This window comes from Choloepus didactylus, chromosome 8 (assembly GCF_015220235.1).
Source record: "Choloepus didactylus isolate mChoDid1 chromosome 8, mChoDid1.pri, whole genome shotgun sequence".
Taxonomy (NCBI): Eukaryota; Metazoa; Chordata; class Mammalia; order Pilosa; family Megalonychidae; genus Choloepus; species Choloepus didactylus.
The window spans coordinates 125,603,560-125,619,568 of record NC_051314.1 but is presented as its reverse complement, the minus strand read 5'-3'; the positions used below and the strand labels follow the sequence as shown (position 1 = coordinate 125,619,568).

The following is a 16,009-nucleotide window of genomic DNA, read 5'->3' as shown; positions in this document are numbered from 1 at the left end:
CCCTGTGGCCTGCACATCAGTGGTGCGTTCACACAGCTGTGGGAAGGGAAATGGTGATGCCACCAGACACAAGGGCCTGAAGATGATCTCCTACTTCTCCTCTAAGTTATATCCCTTACCCATTTCTACTGTTTCCTTCCAGTGCTCTCCCTTCCAGTCTCCACTCGTCTTTCCCAAATGACCTTCCCTCCTCCATATTGCCACCAAAGGCCTTGTTTATATTACATTTCCTTCCAGACTTCTGTAACCCATCCTCAGCTCTAACATGTCCTGCCAGTCCAAATCCTAAACTCTCCCGCACACCCCTTGCCCCCAGAACCCAGCCATGCCTGTCTTCCTCTCTCCTTTCCCAGCAGACCCTGCCTCTTTCAGCCCCTCTTGAGGCTCCTCATGCTTTCCCTTCCCTCTCCACACTGACATCTCTTCTAGACTTTTCTGTTTCTCCAGCTTTCTTTCATCTCCCTCAAATTGTTATAATCCCTATTGTTTTCCCAACACCAATTATCCCCCAAACTCTTTACTCTCTTCCAGAAACCTCTTCTTCCTATGCACGGCTCCATCTTTTCAATTTCTTCCCTCCTTGATCCCAAACTTTCACCCCATTCTCTTTGGTAATCCCCATTAGCCACACCTACCAACTCCTCCATTGCATCTCTGCCACAGATCCTGCAACCCCTATCTCAACTACAGTACCCCAAACTCCTCCTACCTCTACCATCCTTCATTGCTCCCGAAGCCCTCATGTAGTTCCATCTTTCCAGTCTTCTCTTGTCTAACCCCATCACCCCAATCTCTACCCCAGGACCCCAAACTCTTCCCACCTCAGCTCTGCCACAGACCCCCCATACCCCCAAAGTTCTCCAGCCTCCCCCATATCTGCCCTTAAAACACACAGCCCCGGCGGCCCAGCCCCCTCCCGCGCCAGGCCAGCGGGCTCCCCACATTCCGCCGCGGCGAACCCCTCCCCGCGCCCCGGCCCCCTCGGCCTCGGTCTCGGCCAACTCGCTCAGCGCCTCCCTCTCTCCGGATCCCCCTCTCTCCCCCCTCGCAGCTTGCCTCGCGCTCCCTCCCTCGCGTCTCCCTCCTGGCCCCTCTCTCCTCCGTTCCTCCGCGCTCCCTCCTTCTCCCTCTTCCTCCCTTCTCCCATCCCCCTCTCCCAAGCTCCCTCCCTTCGCCGTCCGCTTTCCTGTGCGAGTCGCCGGACGCGCCGCCCAGCTCGCCCGCAGCCCCGCGCCGGGCCGGGGCCTCGGGCCGGGACCCATTCCGGGGGGGACCGCTGGCCCGGGGAAGGGGCTAGGAGGGGGCGAGCGCGGCGACCTCCCGGGGAGGGGCGGGGGCGCGGGCGGAGGCCGACGAGGGGGCCGGGATCGCGCGAGTGCGGGCGGCGGCGGGTCGGAGCGGCGCGGAGGGCCCGCGGGCGGGGGCGGCGGCGCGGCCGGGGCATTCCGGGCGGCCGGGGGGAGGCGGCGGGACTGGGGAGGGCGCGAGCGGGAGCGGGGATAGGATTCGCTCCAGGGACCGGCGGGCGTTCGGAGCCAGGTGGGGAGGGAAGGGGGGATGGGGGCTGCCCTCCAGGGGGGTCGGGGCCGCCGCCGTCGCGGCGGCGACTGAAGCCGCGTAAAGAAGAGGGGGGCGGGGGAGCGGCCGCCGCCGCCCCCCGGAGGCGCCGGAGCCCCGAATCCCGCCCGGAGCCAGCCAGCCGTCCCGAGCTACAACCAGGTAAGATCTGCTGCCGCCCGGGCCTCCGGCCCGCCCGGGTTCTGGCCCGCGGCTCCCCACCCCCACCCCTCCCTGCTCCCCCTCCCGCCGCCGCCGCCTCCATTTGTTATTTTCCCGATCGGATACCCCCACTGCGGGCACTGCCTGGCCGGAGACCAGGGGCTCAGGGGGTGGGGCTGGCGCCGGGGAGGGATGGGGCCAGGGCACCCGGGGGATCGGGAAGGTGGGGGGAAACGGGAGAGCCTCAGGAGGGCTGATGGGGCAAAGGGGATAGCCAGGACCACGGGACCAAAAGAGGGGGAACACTGAGGTGGGGGCTTGGTGGAGAAAAAACGGGGTTGCCGGTGAGCGGTTTTCGGGGCGAAGGCAGAAATGATTGGAGAGATGGCAGCCGAGGTGGGGCACGAAAGCTCCAGGAAAAGCCCCAGAGGCCGGGAATCCGGCGGAGTTCCAGGGCCCGGGGTTGGGGGTGTTAGGAATAGAAGGGAAGTGGGAAATGGGGAAGGGGTGTGGTAGGTGGAAAGAGAGGGATTGTAGTTGGTGAAGGAGGGAATGGCACCTGGAGAAACAGTGGGAAAGGGGCAAGAAGGGATCTGTCTTAGGAAGAATCCGAGGTTTTGGGGGTGGGAGTGGGAAGGTGATACCTTTGTGACTCAATTTTCTTTCCCCCACTCCCGGTCACCTTTGACCCTGTTTTCCTAATCCCAGATGTAGTTACTTCTGGGAGAGGGGAAACGGGGCCCAGTATTGTGGGTCTTCTTAAAGCTGATGACTGGAAGGCAGGCATTGACTGGAGTTAGGGAGAATGGGTTGAGGTGGAGAGAGGAGAGAACTAGGCAGTCTTGTAAGAGAAGTTGTGACCTCCACCCTCAAATCCCCGGGCACCCGCTGGCCCTCTAGCTGTGGTCTCTGTAGGGAGAGTGGGAGGTCTTCATTACTACTTTGAGCTCTAAGATCTTTGTGCATGGGCTTGTTTCTACTAGGGTAGGTACCCTTAAGCTCCCTTTCCCAAAGGTGGTAGGAGGGTAGGAGTTGCTTTGGCAACTGAGGGGGAGATTGGCTGCCAGATGGACGGCTGGGAGGGTCTCTTGGGGGTGGGGTGGGGTTCTGCCATTTTGTTGCCATGGCAGTGGTCCAGTGGGATGTCCAATAGGTGGGGGTTCAGAATCTTGATTGGACCTCAGTCTGTGGCTATATCCTCAGGGCGTACATAGCAGGACCCCCAAGCATTAGGTCTTGGCTGGATTCTGGAGGATGTTTCTGGTGCCCTTGGTTGGTTGATAGGAGGTTCCCAAGAGGAGGTGCACCCCCTTCCATGCAGCCATCTTTTGGAATAGGTAGACATGCTACTTACAGGTCGTAGGTATGTCTTCAAGTCCTCTACCCTCAGCCATGGTAGGAGGATGAAAATGCTCTTAAATTATATCATCTTTTGGCAGTTCTTTCTTGCCTCTACCTCTCTTATTACTAGGGATTTTTTTGTTCACAACAGTCTTTTTGCTTCTCTGCAATGATACTCATCCATTTTCTTAAACTGGAATCCCTCCTTGAGTCTCCCTTCCTGAGTACCCCTTTTCTTCTTTCCCAGACTATTCCCAAGGTGACCCTTTCCCTCCGTTAACCTTTGACCTTTCACTTTCCTGACCTCTTAGGAATGGCTGGGTGCTCCCCACCCCTCCCAGGTGAGAGGGCTTTGGGACAACCTGGTATGGTGAAAGTACTCTGAAATGGGAGCCAGGAGGCTGGGTCTATCCTGGCTGTGCCTCCAACAAACTGTGACCTTGGGCAAGTCACTTCTTTTTTGAGCCTTGCCTTCACTGTAAAATGAGGGGATTACAATCTAGTTAATCTGTGAGCCCCACCTGACAACCCTGGAGTCTAAGGCTGCTCAGGCCAGTGCATGTTATCTGCTGGTCTAGGCTGTCTTGTTATCTAGGAGTCACTTTGGACTGGTTTGTAAGCCTGGCAGGTTCGGAATGGTGGGGGCTGGGCCAGCAATCCTGAAATTCACCCTGCAGGTCCCTCCTCAAAAGCCTTGTGACTTGAGTTTGTTCCTTCTGACGTCCTTCCCATATTTCTCCCTTAATTTCTTTTCCTTTTCTTGCTGAAGGGCTCTTCCTTTCTCACAACCCTTTCCCAACTCCCCCATTTGGTCTTTAGTATTTTCACTTTGCACTAAAGTAATGAAGGTGAATGTGCTTAGTGTGTTGTCCACACTTAGGTGCTGGGTGAATAGTAGTTACGGTGACCAGCTACTAGGGCAAGATGGAGTATAGTTTAGCTGGTTGGTGTTAAAACTTGTCCCAGGTTCAGGCACATGCATATAGTCCAATCCCAACCATTTCCCTTCCATCCCCTCCATTCTTTAACCCCTGGGTTACTTACCCTTTTATGACTGTTTTTCTCCTTCAGAGAAAATTGCTAATTTTATCAGATTTCAGCTGATTTAAAAGATGAGGGGGGGGAGGGCACACTATGCTTGCTCTCTTCCTTAGGTACCTTCCTGTATTCCTGACCTTTTGGAGCCCCTAGCTCTTATACCTTGGGGAAGAGGTTCTGTGATGGGGAGCAGAGATGGCACTGTGCTCTGGAGGGGCTGGCAAAGATAAACCAGTCCCAGGTTGCCATCTTTGTTATGCTTTTGTTTAATTGTTTTTCCCTTTCATTACGTTGGTTTTGTTCTTTGGATTTTGGGGGTTGGCAATGTTTAAAAAACCAATTTACACAACAAGTGAAATTCATGGTAGTGGTGGTAGTTGAAGAGAAATGACTGGTTTACTGGGTAGAGCATCAGTTGAAAGTCCAGAAGACCTGCGGCTCTGTCCCATCTATTTTGTGACTCTAAGTAAACTGTAATTAAGATTCCTGGAAAGGTTATGCTCACCCTTCACTGCCTGCCTCAGAAAGATTCCTTAGAAGTGAACGGGAAGTAATTACTCTGTATTCTTTGGAAAAAGATGCTACAGAATGTGGAGACGCCATTTACCTGGCAAGGCCATCCAACTCAGAATAGGTGGGTAAACTCTTTTCCCACGGAGGCCAGCAGCACTTGATTCAAGAAGACTGAAGTTAGTGGCTTTAAAGGTCAACAACAGAACACCTTGATAGAAAGGGAGGAAAAACAGTAAGAAGATAACATTGTCTGATGGACAGTAATATGGAAAGACATGACACTTAGCAAGACATGTGAACAAGTGCCAACTAAAATAGCTGTCAGATAGGTAGACAGGTAAAGATATGGACAAATTGGCTGTGGGGAGGTCTGTGTCCCTGGCTAGGCCAAGTGAGAGGACAGGTTCAAAAATTTGTAAATTTGCATTGGGGGTTACTCATTCTGAGTCCTTGATTGTTAAAAAGCTTAAGCCCCAGATTTTTCCTCTAGCCCAAGGGAATCCAAGTTGAGAGATGGGTCTTCATGAGGCTCTCTTAAATGGTCCCCACTTTGGGGGATCCCTAGCTTTGGTCTTGGTGGGGCTGTGCTTCTTTGTATTGTAGGATGGGGCGTTTTCCCACCTATTCTGATGTGAAAAGAGAATCTTTTCATATCTCCAGGACTGATCTAGGCCTTTTGAAAATTCTGCCCACCAGCTTCTGGTCAGAGTTGAAGAGAACTCTGGAAGAGCAAAATATGGAAGAAAGCAGGGCTTTGCAGTCAGAGATGTGGGCTTGATCCTGGCCCTTTGTGAAGTTGGGCAAGTCAAAATCACAAACTTTGAGCTTCAGTTTCCTCACTCACATAATGGGAATAATAGGAATACCTACCTTTCAGAGTTGGTTGTAATGAAATGAAATGGTGTATGTAAAGAGCTTGATGTAAAGAAGGTACTCAATAAATTGGTTAATACTTGAGCTTCATTTCTTTATGCTCCTTTGTAAGGCTCTGGGGAATTCACATGCACACACATATTCCTTAGGGATCCTGAAGAATAAAATAGTGGGGCTCAGAGATACATCTGAGTTTGCTGCCTTCCCCAGAGATGAAAGAGATTATATTGTGAGCAGAGTTTGTAGATGAGCTGAGGGCGCCCATGAGACAAGCTGGAATGTCATGTGGTTCCTATAACTTTGGGCCCAAAGGCTTACCTAGTCCTCTGACAAGCACAGAAGAACCCCTTCAGGCTCTCTTCATTAATTTGGAGACTCTAATGGTCTCCTTCCAGCAGGCTTCACTGAAAAGAGATCCTGCAAGTTCCGGGTGCCTACACTGGAAACTTGGAGATCCTGCTTCCTGCTTCCCAGGCCACAGCTGTGGGGAACCTGGGGCAGAGCAGAGAAGATTCTGTATTCAGCTGCCCAGGCAGAGGAGAATGGGGCCTCCACAGCCTGAAGAATGAAGACTCGACAGAACAAAGACTCAGTGAGTAATACCTAAAATGAGACACATGAAAGATCAGGGGCAGGGAAATTAGTGGGGAGGGCCTGGAGATGAAGAATAGAAAGGAGTATGTCATTCAGCTGGGGTTGATGTGAGAAAACAATGTTACTGGCCTCCCTCCTCTTCCCGCAGATGTCAATGAGGAGTGGACGGAAGAAAGAGGCCCCAGGGCCCCGGGAAGAACTGAGATCGAGGGGCCGGGCCTCCCCTGGAGGGGTCAGCACGTCCAGCAGTGATGGCAAAGCCGAGAAGTCTAGGCAGACAGCCAAGGTATTCTGTCCTCGGGCCCTCCCACAGGATGCCGGGGCACCGCAGAGGGTGCACATGTGTGTGCTGCAGGGGGCACTTCCTGTCTGGCAGGGGGTAACAGTGGAGGCGTGGGAGTGTCAAGGTATAAGATAGGAATTTTCTCTTTCTCTAACAGAAAGCTCGAGTAGAGGAAGCCTCTACCCCAAAGGTCAGCAAGCAGGGCCGGAGTGAGGAGATCTCAGAGAGTGAAAGTGAGGAGACCAGTGCACCCAAAAAGACCAAAACTGAGGTGGGAGACCCTTGTAACCCTGTTGACCCACATTTTGACTGTTCTTTCTCTTTCGCAGACTTCCTTTTACTCACTACTCCTACCTTGATCTCACCTGGGGTAGAAGGTGACCATATCCTAGTACTTATTACTAAGTACCTTATCTATAATATGTCAAACAGATCTTCAGGGCTTTGATCAGAACTCTAGATGGCCAGCCCAGGGCCAAAGAGCATTGGAAGAGTTTGGGAGATTCTAGCCCCTCATTTTCTAGGTCCTGACTCTCATTAAGAAGCTGGGTATGGTGGACATTCAGGGTGAGAAGTCTTAGTGGAAGGAACAAGTAAATCATAAGGAAAATGCAGAAGTGTATTGTTTTTAAGAACCAGGGTTTCTGGGATGGTTAAAGGGGTACATGAGAAGAGAGGAGGGTAGACATGAGGTGGAGAAAGACAGGGTTTTGGGTTCAGCTGTGGATGGGGAGAAGGTGCTTGAGATGAACAGTTGGGGAAGGAATAGAATTTCACCAGGAGGGGAACAAGGCTGGCTGTTTGGGAGCAGTGAGAGTGTGGGGAGAGTGGGGGGATCCCCAGATGGCAAGGAGGTGGGATTGAGCAGGAGTACTCATCTTATCACAGAGCAGAGGGGTATGCTGTGACGGGAGAATGATGTCCTGCAAGGGAGACCTCAGATCTAGGGGAAGCAGGAAAAGAAAAGAGGAAAAATGGCCCTCCCTCTTCTACAGCAGGAGCTCCCTCGGCCACAGTCCCCCTCGGATCTGGATAGCTTGGATGGGCGGAGCCTCAATGACGATGGCAGCAGTGACCCTAGGGATATCGACCAGGACAACCGCAGCACGTCCCCCAGCATCTACAGCCCCGGAAGTGTGGAGAATGACTCCGACTCATCTTCTGGCCTGTCCCAGGGCCCAGCCCACCCCTACCACCCACCTCCGCTCTTCCCTCCCTCCCCTCCACCGTCAGACAGTACTCCCCGGCAGCCAGAATCTGGCTTTGAGCCTCATCCTTCTGTGACCCCTGCTGGATATCATGCTCCCATGGAGCCCCCTTCCTCGCGAATGTTTCAGGCTCCTCCTGGGGCCCCTCCTCCTCACCCACAGCTCTACCCTGGGGGGGCTGGTGGCGGAGTTTTGTCTGGACCCCCAGTGGGTCCCAAGGGAGGAGGGGCTGCCTCTTCAGTGGGTGCCTCCAGTGGGGGTAAGCAGCACCCCCCACCAACCACCCCCATTTCAATATCAAGCTCTGGGGCTGGTGGTGCTCCCCCAACAAAGCCACCTGCCACTCCAGTGGGTGGTGGGAACCTACCCTCTGCTCCACCACCAGCCACCTTCCCCCATGTGACACCAAACCTGCCTCCCCCACCTGCCCTGAGACCCCTCAACAATGCATCAGCCTCTCCTCCTGGCCTGGGGGCCCAGCCGTTACCTGGGCATCTACCCTCTCCCCACGCCATAGGGCAGGGTATGGGTGGACTTCCCCCTGGCCCTGAGAAGGGCCCAACTCTGGCCCCCTCGCCCCACCCTCTGCCACCTGCTTCCTCCTCTTCTGCCCCAGCTCCCCCAATGAGGTATCCTTATTCATCTTCCAATAGTTCTGCAGCAGCTTCCTCTTCTAGTTCTTCTTCCTCTGCTTCGCAGTACCCAGCTTCCCAGGCATTGCCCAGTTATCCCCACTCCTTTCCTCCCCCAACAAGCCTCTCTGTCTCCAATCAGCCACCGAAGTATACTCAGCCTTCTCTCCCGTCCCAGGCTGTGTGGAGCCAGGGGCCCCCTCCCCCTCCTCCCTATGGCCGCCTCTTAGCCAACAGCAATGCCCATCCTGGCCCATTCCCTCCTCCCACTGGAGGCCAATCTGCTGCCCACCCACCGGTTCCTGCGCACCACCATCACCACCAGCAACAGCAGCAGCAGCAACAACAGCAACAACAGCAGCAACAACATCATGGAGGCTCTGGGCCTCCTCCAGGGGCATATCCCCACCCCCTGGAGGGCAGTAACTCCCACCACTCACACCCTTATGCCATGTCGCCCTCCCTGGGTTCTCTGAGGCCCTACCCATCAGGGCCCGCACACCTGCCCCCACCACACAGCCAGGTGTCTTACAGCCAAGCCGGCCCCAATGGCCCCTCAGCTTCTTCCTCCTCTTCCAACTCCTCTTCCTCCTCTCAAGGGCCCTATCCATGTTCACACCCCTCCCCTTCCCAGGGCCCCCAAGGCGGGGCCTACCCCTTTCCACCGGTGCCTCCGGTCACCACCTCCTCGGCTACCCTTTCTACGGTCATTGCCACGGTGGCCTCCTCGCCCGCAGGCTACAAAACGGCCTCCCCACCCGGGCCCCCACCGTATGGAAAGAGAGCCCCATCCCCGGGTGCCTACAAGACAGCCACCCCACCCGCATACAAGCCGGGGTCACCGCCCTCCTTCAGAACAGGGACCCCACCGGGTTACCGAGGCGCCTCGCCGCCTGCCGGCCCAGGGGCCTTCAAGCCGGGCTCGCCCACCGTGGGGCCCGGGCCGCTGCCGCCCGCGGGGACTTCAGGCCTGCAGTCCCTGCCGCCACCACCGCCTGCGGCCCCTACCTCAGGACCTCCCCTGAGCGCTACGCAGATCAAACAGGAGCCGGCCGAGGAGTACGAGGCCCCTGAGAGCCCGGTGCCCCCGGCCCGCAGCCCCTCGCCCCCTCCCAAGGTGGTGGACGTGCCCAGCCATGCCAGTCAGTCTGCTAGGTGAGCGGTGGGAGCCGGGTGTTGGCGGGCTTCGAAAAGGGCGAGGCGGTGGGAATAGGCACTGGAGGGGCCTTGAGTTCATATGGTGCCTTTTAAAGGGCTCCAGACACTTCCCTCCGCCCTCCGGCTCAGGCACTGACAGCAGCTCCCAGGGCCGGCGCGGGGCTAGTTTGGGGTCTGCGGGCTGCACTGCGCGCGCGGGGCGGGGCTGCCCGGGCAGCTCGCAGGGGTTGAGCGTGCGTCGCCTCCGCCCCCCGCAGGTTCAACAAACACCTGGACCGCGGCTTCAACTCGTGCGCCCGCAGCGACCTGTACTTTGTGCCGCTAGAGGGCTCCAAGTTGGCCAAGAAACGGGCAGACCTGGTGGAGAAGGTGCGGCGCGAGGCTGAGCAGCGCGCGCGCGAAGAAAAGGAGCGCGAGCGCGAGCGGGAACGCGAGAAAGAGCGCGAGCGCGAGAAGGAGCGCGAGCTCGAACGGAGCGTGGTGAGTGCGTCACCAGATGTGCCACCCGCCTTTCCCTCCTTTGCGCTGCACCTGTAGGCTCTAGGGGTGGGGGGGATCATGTCGCCACCTGCTGGAGAGGCGGAACTACTGCAGCTCTGGAAATGGAGACCAAAAAGGTTCCAACCGGAGGAATCCTGGGTTGGGGGGAGGCAAGGTCAGTTCAGACTGTCGGCGGGTCGCAGGAAGTGTAAATATCCAGGGGGGTGGGGAAGATCTTGCTAGCGACAGTTGCAGTTGGGTGAGGCATTTTGGTATTCAGGTGCTGAGGCAACTGGGCAGCTTGGGACCAGCCACCTCTTTCCAGAACTGCCCTTTTGACTCCACTTCTCTGTGTACCCCACAGAAGTTGGCTCAGGAGGGCCGTGCTCCGGTGGAGTGCCCATCTCTGGGCCCAGTACCCCATCGTCCTCCATTTGAGCCAGGCAGTGCTGTGGCTACAGTGCCCCCCTACCTGGGTCCCGACACTCCAGCCCTGCGCACCCTCAGTGAATACGCCCGGCCCCATGTCATGTCTCCTGGCAATCGCAACCACCCATTTTACGTGCCCCTGGGGGCAGTGGACCCGGGGCTCTTGGGTTACAACGTCCCGGCCCTGTACAGCAGTGACCCAGCTGCCCGGGAAAGGGAGCGGGAAGCCCGTGAGCGAGACCTGCGTGACCGCCTCAAACCTGGATTTGAGGTGAAGCCCAGCGAGCTGGAGCCCTTGCACGGGGTCCCTGGGCCCGGCCTGGATCCTTTCCCCCGACATGGGGGCCTGGCTCTGCAGCCTGGCCCACCTGGCCTGCACCCTTTCCCCTTTCATCCGAGCCTGGGGCCCCTGGAGCGAGAACGTCTAGCGCTGGCAGCTGGGCCAGCCCTGCGGCCGGACATGTCCTATGCTGAGCGACTGGCAGCTGAGAGGCAGCACGCAGAAAGGGTGGCAGCCCTGGGCAATGACCCACTGGCCCGGCTGCAGATGCTCAACGTGACTCCCCATCACCACCAGCACTCCCACATCCATTCTCACCTGCACCTGCACCAACAGGATGCCATCCATGCAGGTGAGACCTCTACTTCCCTGCCCTGGCCTTTTAGAGCCACTTTGCCTTCTGGCAAATGACTGGACTCATTCATTCCTCAAGCCAAGGTTTCCCTCCCCTAACCTGGCATGAGCATATTTCTTGGGGTGCTGCTCTTTTGCCTCCCTGTCATTCTCCCAGCTTGTCTCTTCCTGCCTTTGACTAGCCATGGAACCTCTATTTCCCACCACCCTCCCCACTTCATGGTCTAGCATCTCACCCGTGATAGGGGCACAAGCTAGAGATTGTTGAAGGAACACCATCTTTCCACCCTCATGGCCCTTTCTATTTTCTTGTTTCTCTGAATCCAACTCTTCTGTGTTTGCCAGTATTGCCATCCTCTCCTCCCCTCCCAAATGGAGGTCCCTTATGATCCTTCCCACCTTTAGATCTATAACCTTCCAGAAAGAGCCCCGCAGCTTTGGTTTTGGGTGGGTGTCATAGGTGATAATGAACTTTACTTAACAGTCCTTTCACCAGATTTCTTATTGTCCAGAACATTGCCCAGCTTAGCCTTACAACCACATTCATTCCAGACTCCCTTGTGCTTTCTCCTTCTTAACCTCCTTTCTTCCTGTCTCATTTCCTAATCTTACATCTGTCCTCTTCCATCTGCAAGCAGTCTACTTCTCTCAGATCCCTGTGGCAACTGTAATCTCTTCTTTGTCATCTTGAGGCCCCTATTCCAGTGGGGTCTAGTCCTGACCCTCTCCCAGGCCCCTGATTCTTCCATTCTGCCTCCCTGTTCCACCCCAGAGCTCCTTGTGTCCATCTCTCTTCCCCGTCTTGGACCCTTCATCCAAATGCATGGTTTTCCCCAAATGTGCCTTCTGGTGACACCTTCCTCTTCTCTGCCCGCCAGCCTCTGCCTCGGTGCACCCTCTCATTGACCCCCTGGCCTCAGGGTCTCACCTTACCCGGATCCCCTATCCAGCTGGGACCCTCCCCAACCCCCTTCTTCCTCACCCTCTGCACGAGAATGAAGTTCTTCGTCACCAGCTCTTTGGTAAGGATGGTGGTTGGGGCTGGGGATGCTCTAATGAGAGAAGGGCACAAAAGAGGAATTTGGATGGTGGGGTCAGCCTGGTTGAGCTTGGGGAGGGATGAAGAGGTGCCTCAAGTTGCACAGAATGGGAGTAGGCAAGTTGAGGCATTGCCTAAAAGAGGCAGAGGTTTCAGTCGCAGGCTACAGAGGTTGAGTCCCAGCTCCATCCCTGACAACCTGCAGGACAGGGGATGTCACCTAACTTCTTTGGTCTTGGTTTTCTCCATATGTAAAGTGGCTGGCTGTCCCCTGGCCCAGAGTAGGTACTCAGTACCCATCAGTCATGCACTCCCTACCCTTCCTGCCCATAGCTGCCCCCTACCGGGACCTGCCAGCCTCCCTCTCTGCCCCGATGTCAGCAGCACACCAGCTTCAGGCCATGCACGCGCAGTCTGCAGAGCTGCAGCGCCTGGCGCTGGAGCAGCAGCAGTGGCTGCATGCCCATCACCCACTGCACAGTGTGCCACTACCCGCCCAGGAGGACTACTACAGGTATGGAGTGCCTGGGCCAGAAGTGAGGGCAAGTGGGCTCAGCCAGCCCAGGGTGGGGTGTGGGCATGCCAGGGCAGGGAACTCGGGGAGGAAAGTGCAGGTCAGGATCAAATGCTGTCTCCTTTCTCTGCTTCCAGTCACCTGAAGAAGGAAAGCGACAAGCCACTGTAGAACCTGCAACCAAGAGAGCACCATGGCCCCTGCATCTGGACCTTGGAGGCTCTCCTCCCGGCCTGCCCCCCAGAGCCCAGGAGAGGGTGCTGCTCATTGCAGGATCTCTGTAGCTGGGCAGAGGGAGGGAATGGTGTGGGGAGGTGGCTGGGGTGGGGGCAGAAAGCGCACAGTGTTTTGGACCAGGTCCCTCTTCCTTGTCCCCTGCTTTCCTCCTCCCCCATGCCCAACCCCCCCCCCCCGGGCCGCAGCCCCTCCCCCGCCTCTTTGGTGTGATTATTTCACCTGTTAGATGTGGCTGTTTTGAGTAGCATTGTGTGCCGCCCCGCCCCAGTCCCCGTGTGCGCGTGCCCCCTGCAATGTATGCCCCTTGCCCCTCCCCACATTAATAATTTATATATATAAATATCTATATGACGCTCTTTAAAACACATCCCAACCAAAACCAAGCAAACAAAAACATCCTCACGACTCCCCAGGAAGATGGCTGCGACTGGTTCTTTGTGGGCTGTGGGGGCTGGCGGTGGGGTGTACTCTGGCGGTGCCTGGAGAGGCTAGCAAGTGGGAAGGGACAAACCTTCTGAAGGAACTGGTGTAGGACCCTTGTGAGAATTATTAAGTTTAGCTTTCACACAGGGTGGGGGCAGCTCAGGAGAATGGCAGAGCGTCAAGAAGCCAAACTATAATCAGTGGCCAGTCCTCCTGTTTATCCACCCACTGTCTTTGCAAAGTGGAGGTGTGGGGGGCGGGTAGAGGTTCCTAAAATAGCTTCATAATTTGTTACCAAACTAGCTCAGACTGGCTTTCACACCCTGAATTGGAGGAGGGTTCTTGAAAAGAGATGGTTTCACTGCGGGGTGCCATTCCCCACCCCAGTGCTGTTCACCCCTTGCCCCAAGCTTGGGGAAGTCAGTTGCTAGAGGGCTGGGACCGGCCAGCTTCTGAAGTGGCCTAGCTAGAAAACTATCCTGGTCCCACAGCTAGGAGCCACCGGAATCCTCTGGAACAAGGATTTCAGAATCCTGAATCTTTCCGTGGAATAGTTAGAAAAACCGTTATGGGGGTGAAGTGAGTAATCTCAAATAGGTAAACTACCCTCGAGTTTGACGAGGGAGCGGGTGACAACTTGAAAAGCCTGGAAAGTAGTAAAAGCGTTACCCCGCAGCACCCACCGCTGGACAAAGCCATTTTAGGTGAACACAAGAGCTGCGCTTGCTCCCAGCTTTTATTGAGGCCAATCGCTGAGTTCGTTCTTAGGAAAAAAAAAAAAAAAAAAAAAAAAATTCAGGGATGGCACCGTGACTGGCTCCTCTCTCAACCAATCAGTAATGAGTACATTTGCATAGGCTCGGGTCAACTGTTCACAAACTCTAGAAATGAACTATTTAAATAAGTTCCTTAGGATACTAGTTTTCTGGAAGTTACGTGTCTCTCGGCTTGTATGTTAATAGGAACGAGGAAAAAAAAATAAAACAACTCTACTCCGAATTCACTCTCACCAAGAGTGGAGTCGGAAGGTATTCCTGTTCACTCCAGACATTTTGTTTTCAGTGTTACAGCTCTTTTAGAATTTGTCTAGCAGGTTTTCTGGCTTTTAGCTGGAGAACCCTTACTATATGTTCTTTTAAATAACAGACCCATGTTTTTTTGTTTCTTTGCTTTTTTTTTTTGATGTTGTGTCGGGTGTTTGAGTTTTTAAGTCTCTGTTGGAATACACCAAACTCCCCGCGGTGGTTTCCGGTTACGGCTGATGCCGTTTCCCTTACGCTGACCAACGGAGGCGGTTCGCCGTTCCCACGCTTCTACTCGGCGCCGCTGCGCCTGCGGCTTCCATAGCCCCATGGCGACCGCCTCGGCCCAACCAGCGCCCCTGAGCGCCGAACAGGCTAAGGGTGAGAAGCATCCCGGGTCACCGGGGTGGGTCATCCGCAGTGGGAGGATGCAGGCGCAGGGTCGAGAGACAAAAGTGGCTGCCATCGTCGGGGAAGTGGAGAGGGGGCGGCGCGGGGTACCATTCCTCTCCCACTGCTGAATGGGATCCTGCCTTAGAGCGAGGGATTCGGGGCTGAGCTTATGGGATGGGCTACCAATGGCCTCAGTCCATTAATTCCCGCCCCCTTCCCCGCGCTCTGGTCCGCGACTGCCCGCGGTGCTCCAACGCCTTCCCTTGCCCCTCCCTGGATGGCTCTGGCGTGCAGTGGTTCTGGCCGAGGTGATCCAGGCGTTCTCGGCCCCAGAGAACGCTGTGCGAATGGACGAGGCTCGAGACAACGCGTGCAACGACATGGGAAAGATGCTGCAGTTCGTGCTGCCCGTAGCCACGCAGATCCAGCAAGAGGTCATCAAAGCCTACGGTTTCAGCTGTGACGGGGAAGGTGGGTAGACGGGGTCTGAGGGTCGGGGAGAGGGTGCTGGAGCTGTCGGGCCCCTGAGCCGTCGTGCCCCGTGTCGCCACAGGGCGGCAGTCACAATCCAGCAGTGTTGGCTCCCAGGGTCTACCCTCAACTTGTGCCCACCGAAGTCTTAAGTCCATTTTGTAGTTGCCGTTAGTCACATTATACTATCCCATTTTAAAATGAGAGAACAGACTCTATCTGTGAAGTAAATGCCCAGGGTCACAGCAGAACTGGACTTCCAGCAGTTTAGTGAGACAACTGCATGAGTGTGCTCTGCCACCCCTCCACGGTGTTTCAGCTAATACCTTTTTGGAGGGTAGTGGTTAAATTTCTTTGGTAAGGGTTTTGATTGATTCAGTCCTAGCTGCCCCCTGGCCGCCTGTGCCCGGGAGGACCTGGGATTGCGTGGGTATTCATATTTGGGCTGTTGTGACTAAACTGTTAAAATGGTTCACCTGAGAGTGGGAAGTACTCTACTTTGGGATCGTTTCATTCACTGTATTCCCATCCAGTTGTGCCCAGTGTAGACCAGGAAGTGGTTGACCCAAACCACACAGGACAGAGGCCTGCTGGTGTCCCGTTTTGGAGACAACTCCCTGGTAGTGGGGGAGCAGCCCGTGAGGCATGTTCAAACCGCCCGGGCCCCCTCCTGCTGTCTTGGGCCAGCCCTCCTGTCCCCAGGCTTGGGCTGACTCTCCACTCCCCCTTGCAGGTGTCCTTAAGTTTGCGCGCTTGGTCAAGTCCTATGAAGCCCAGGATCCTGAGATTGCCAGCCTGTCGGGCAAACTGAAGGCTCTGTTCCTGCCGCCCATGACACTGCCACCCCACGGGCCTGCTTCTGGTGGCAGCATTGCCGCCTCCTGAGGAGCTTGGCCCTTTCCTGTGCCCAGTGCTGCTGCCTGGGAAGGGAGGGCCTTGGTGTTCCCAGAGCATAATAAACGTGTCTGCGACTTAGCCTCTGCGTCAGTCTTTCGTGACCCTGACAAC

General features: G+C 55.9%; 2 protein-coding genes and 1 non-coding gene across 5 annotated transcripts; all 3 read left to right on the top strand.

The window, feature by feature from the left end:
• Positions 1–1,564: 1,564 nt before the first annotated feature.
• ATN1 (atrophin 1) lies at positions 1,565–13,928 on the top strand. 3 transcript variants are annotated; one of them, XM_037846809.1, is made up of 10 exons: positions 1,565–1,719; positions 5,880–6,076; positions 6,227–6,364; positions 6,519–6,632; positions 7,360–9,356; positions 9,617–9,839; positions 10,204–10,900; positions 11,781–11,924; positions 12,275–12,455; positions 12,593–13,928. In XM_037846809.1, exons 2-10 carry the CDS (start codon positions 6,050–6,052, stop codon positions 12,624–12,626), a joined length of 3,555 nt encoding a protein of 1,184 aa, XP_037702737.1. In that variant the 5' UTR covers positions 1,565–1,719; positions 5,880–6,049; the 3' UTR covers positions 12,627–13,928. The 3 variants fall into 3 exon arrangements, with proteins under 3 accessions (XP_037702737.1, XP_037702735.1, XP_037702736.1); XM_037846807.1 differs by having other exon boundaries at positions 7,357–9,356; XM_037846808.1 differs by having other exon boundaries at positions 1,568–1,719; positions 5,883–6,076; positions 7,357–9,356.
• A 246-nt stretch (positions 13,929–14,174) lies between these two features.
• LOC119543533 lies at positions 14,175–14,237 on the top strand. The gene has a single exon (XR_005218604.1). It is a non-coding gene; the product is annotated as a U7 small nuclear RNA (small nuclear RNA).
• A 73-nt stretch (positions 14,238–14,310) lies between these two features.
• On the top strand, positions 14,311–15,976 carry C8H12orf57 (chromosome 8 C12orf57 homolog). Its single transcript, XM_037846810.1, has 3 exons — positions 14,311–14,518; positions 14,825–15,001; positions 15,735–15,976. Exons 1-3 carry the CDS (start codon positions 14,467–14,469, stop codon positions 15,884–15,886), a joined length of 381 nt encoding a protein of 126 aa, XP_037702738.1. The 5' UTR covers positions 14,311–14,466; the 3' UTR covers positions 15,887–15,976.
• Positions 15,977–16,009: the final 33 nt, after the last annotated feature.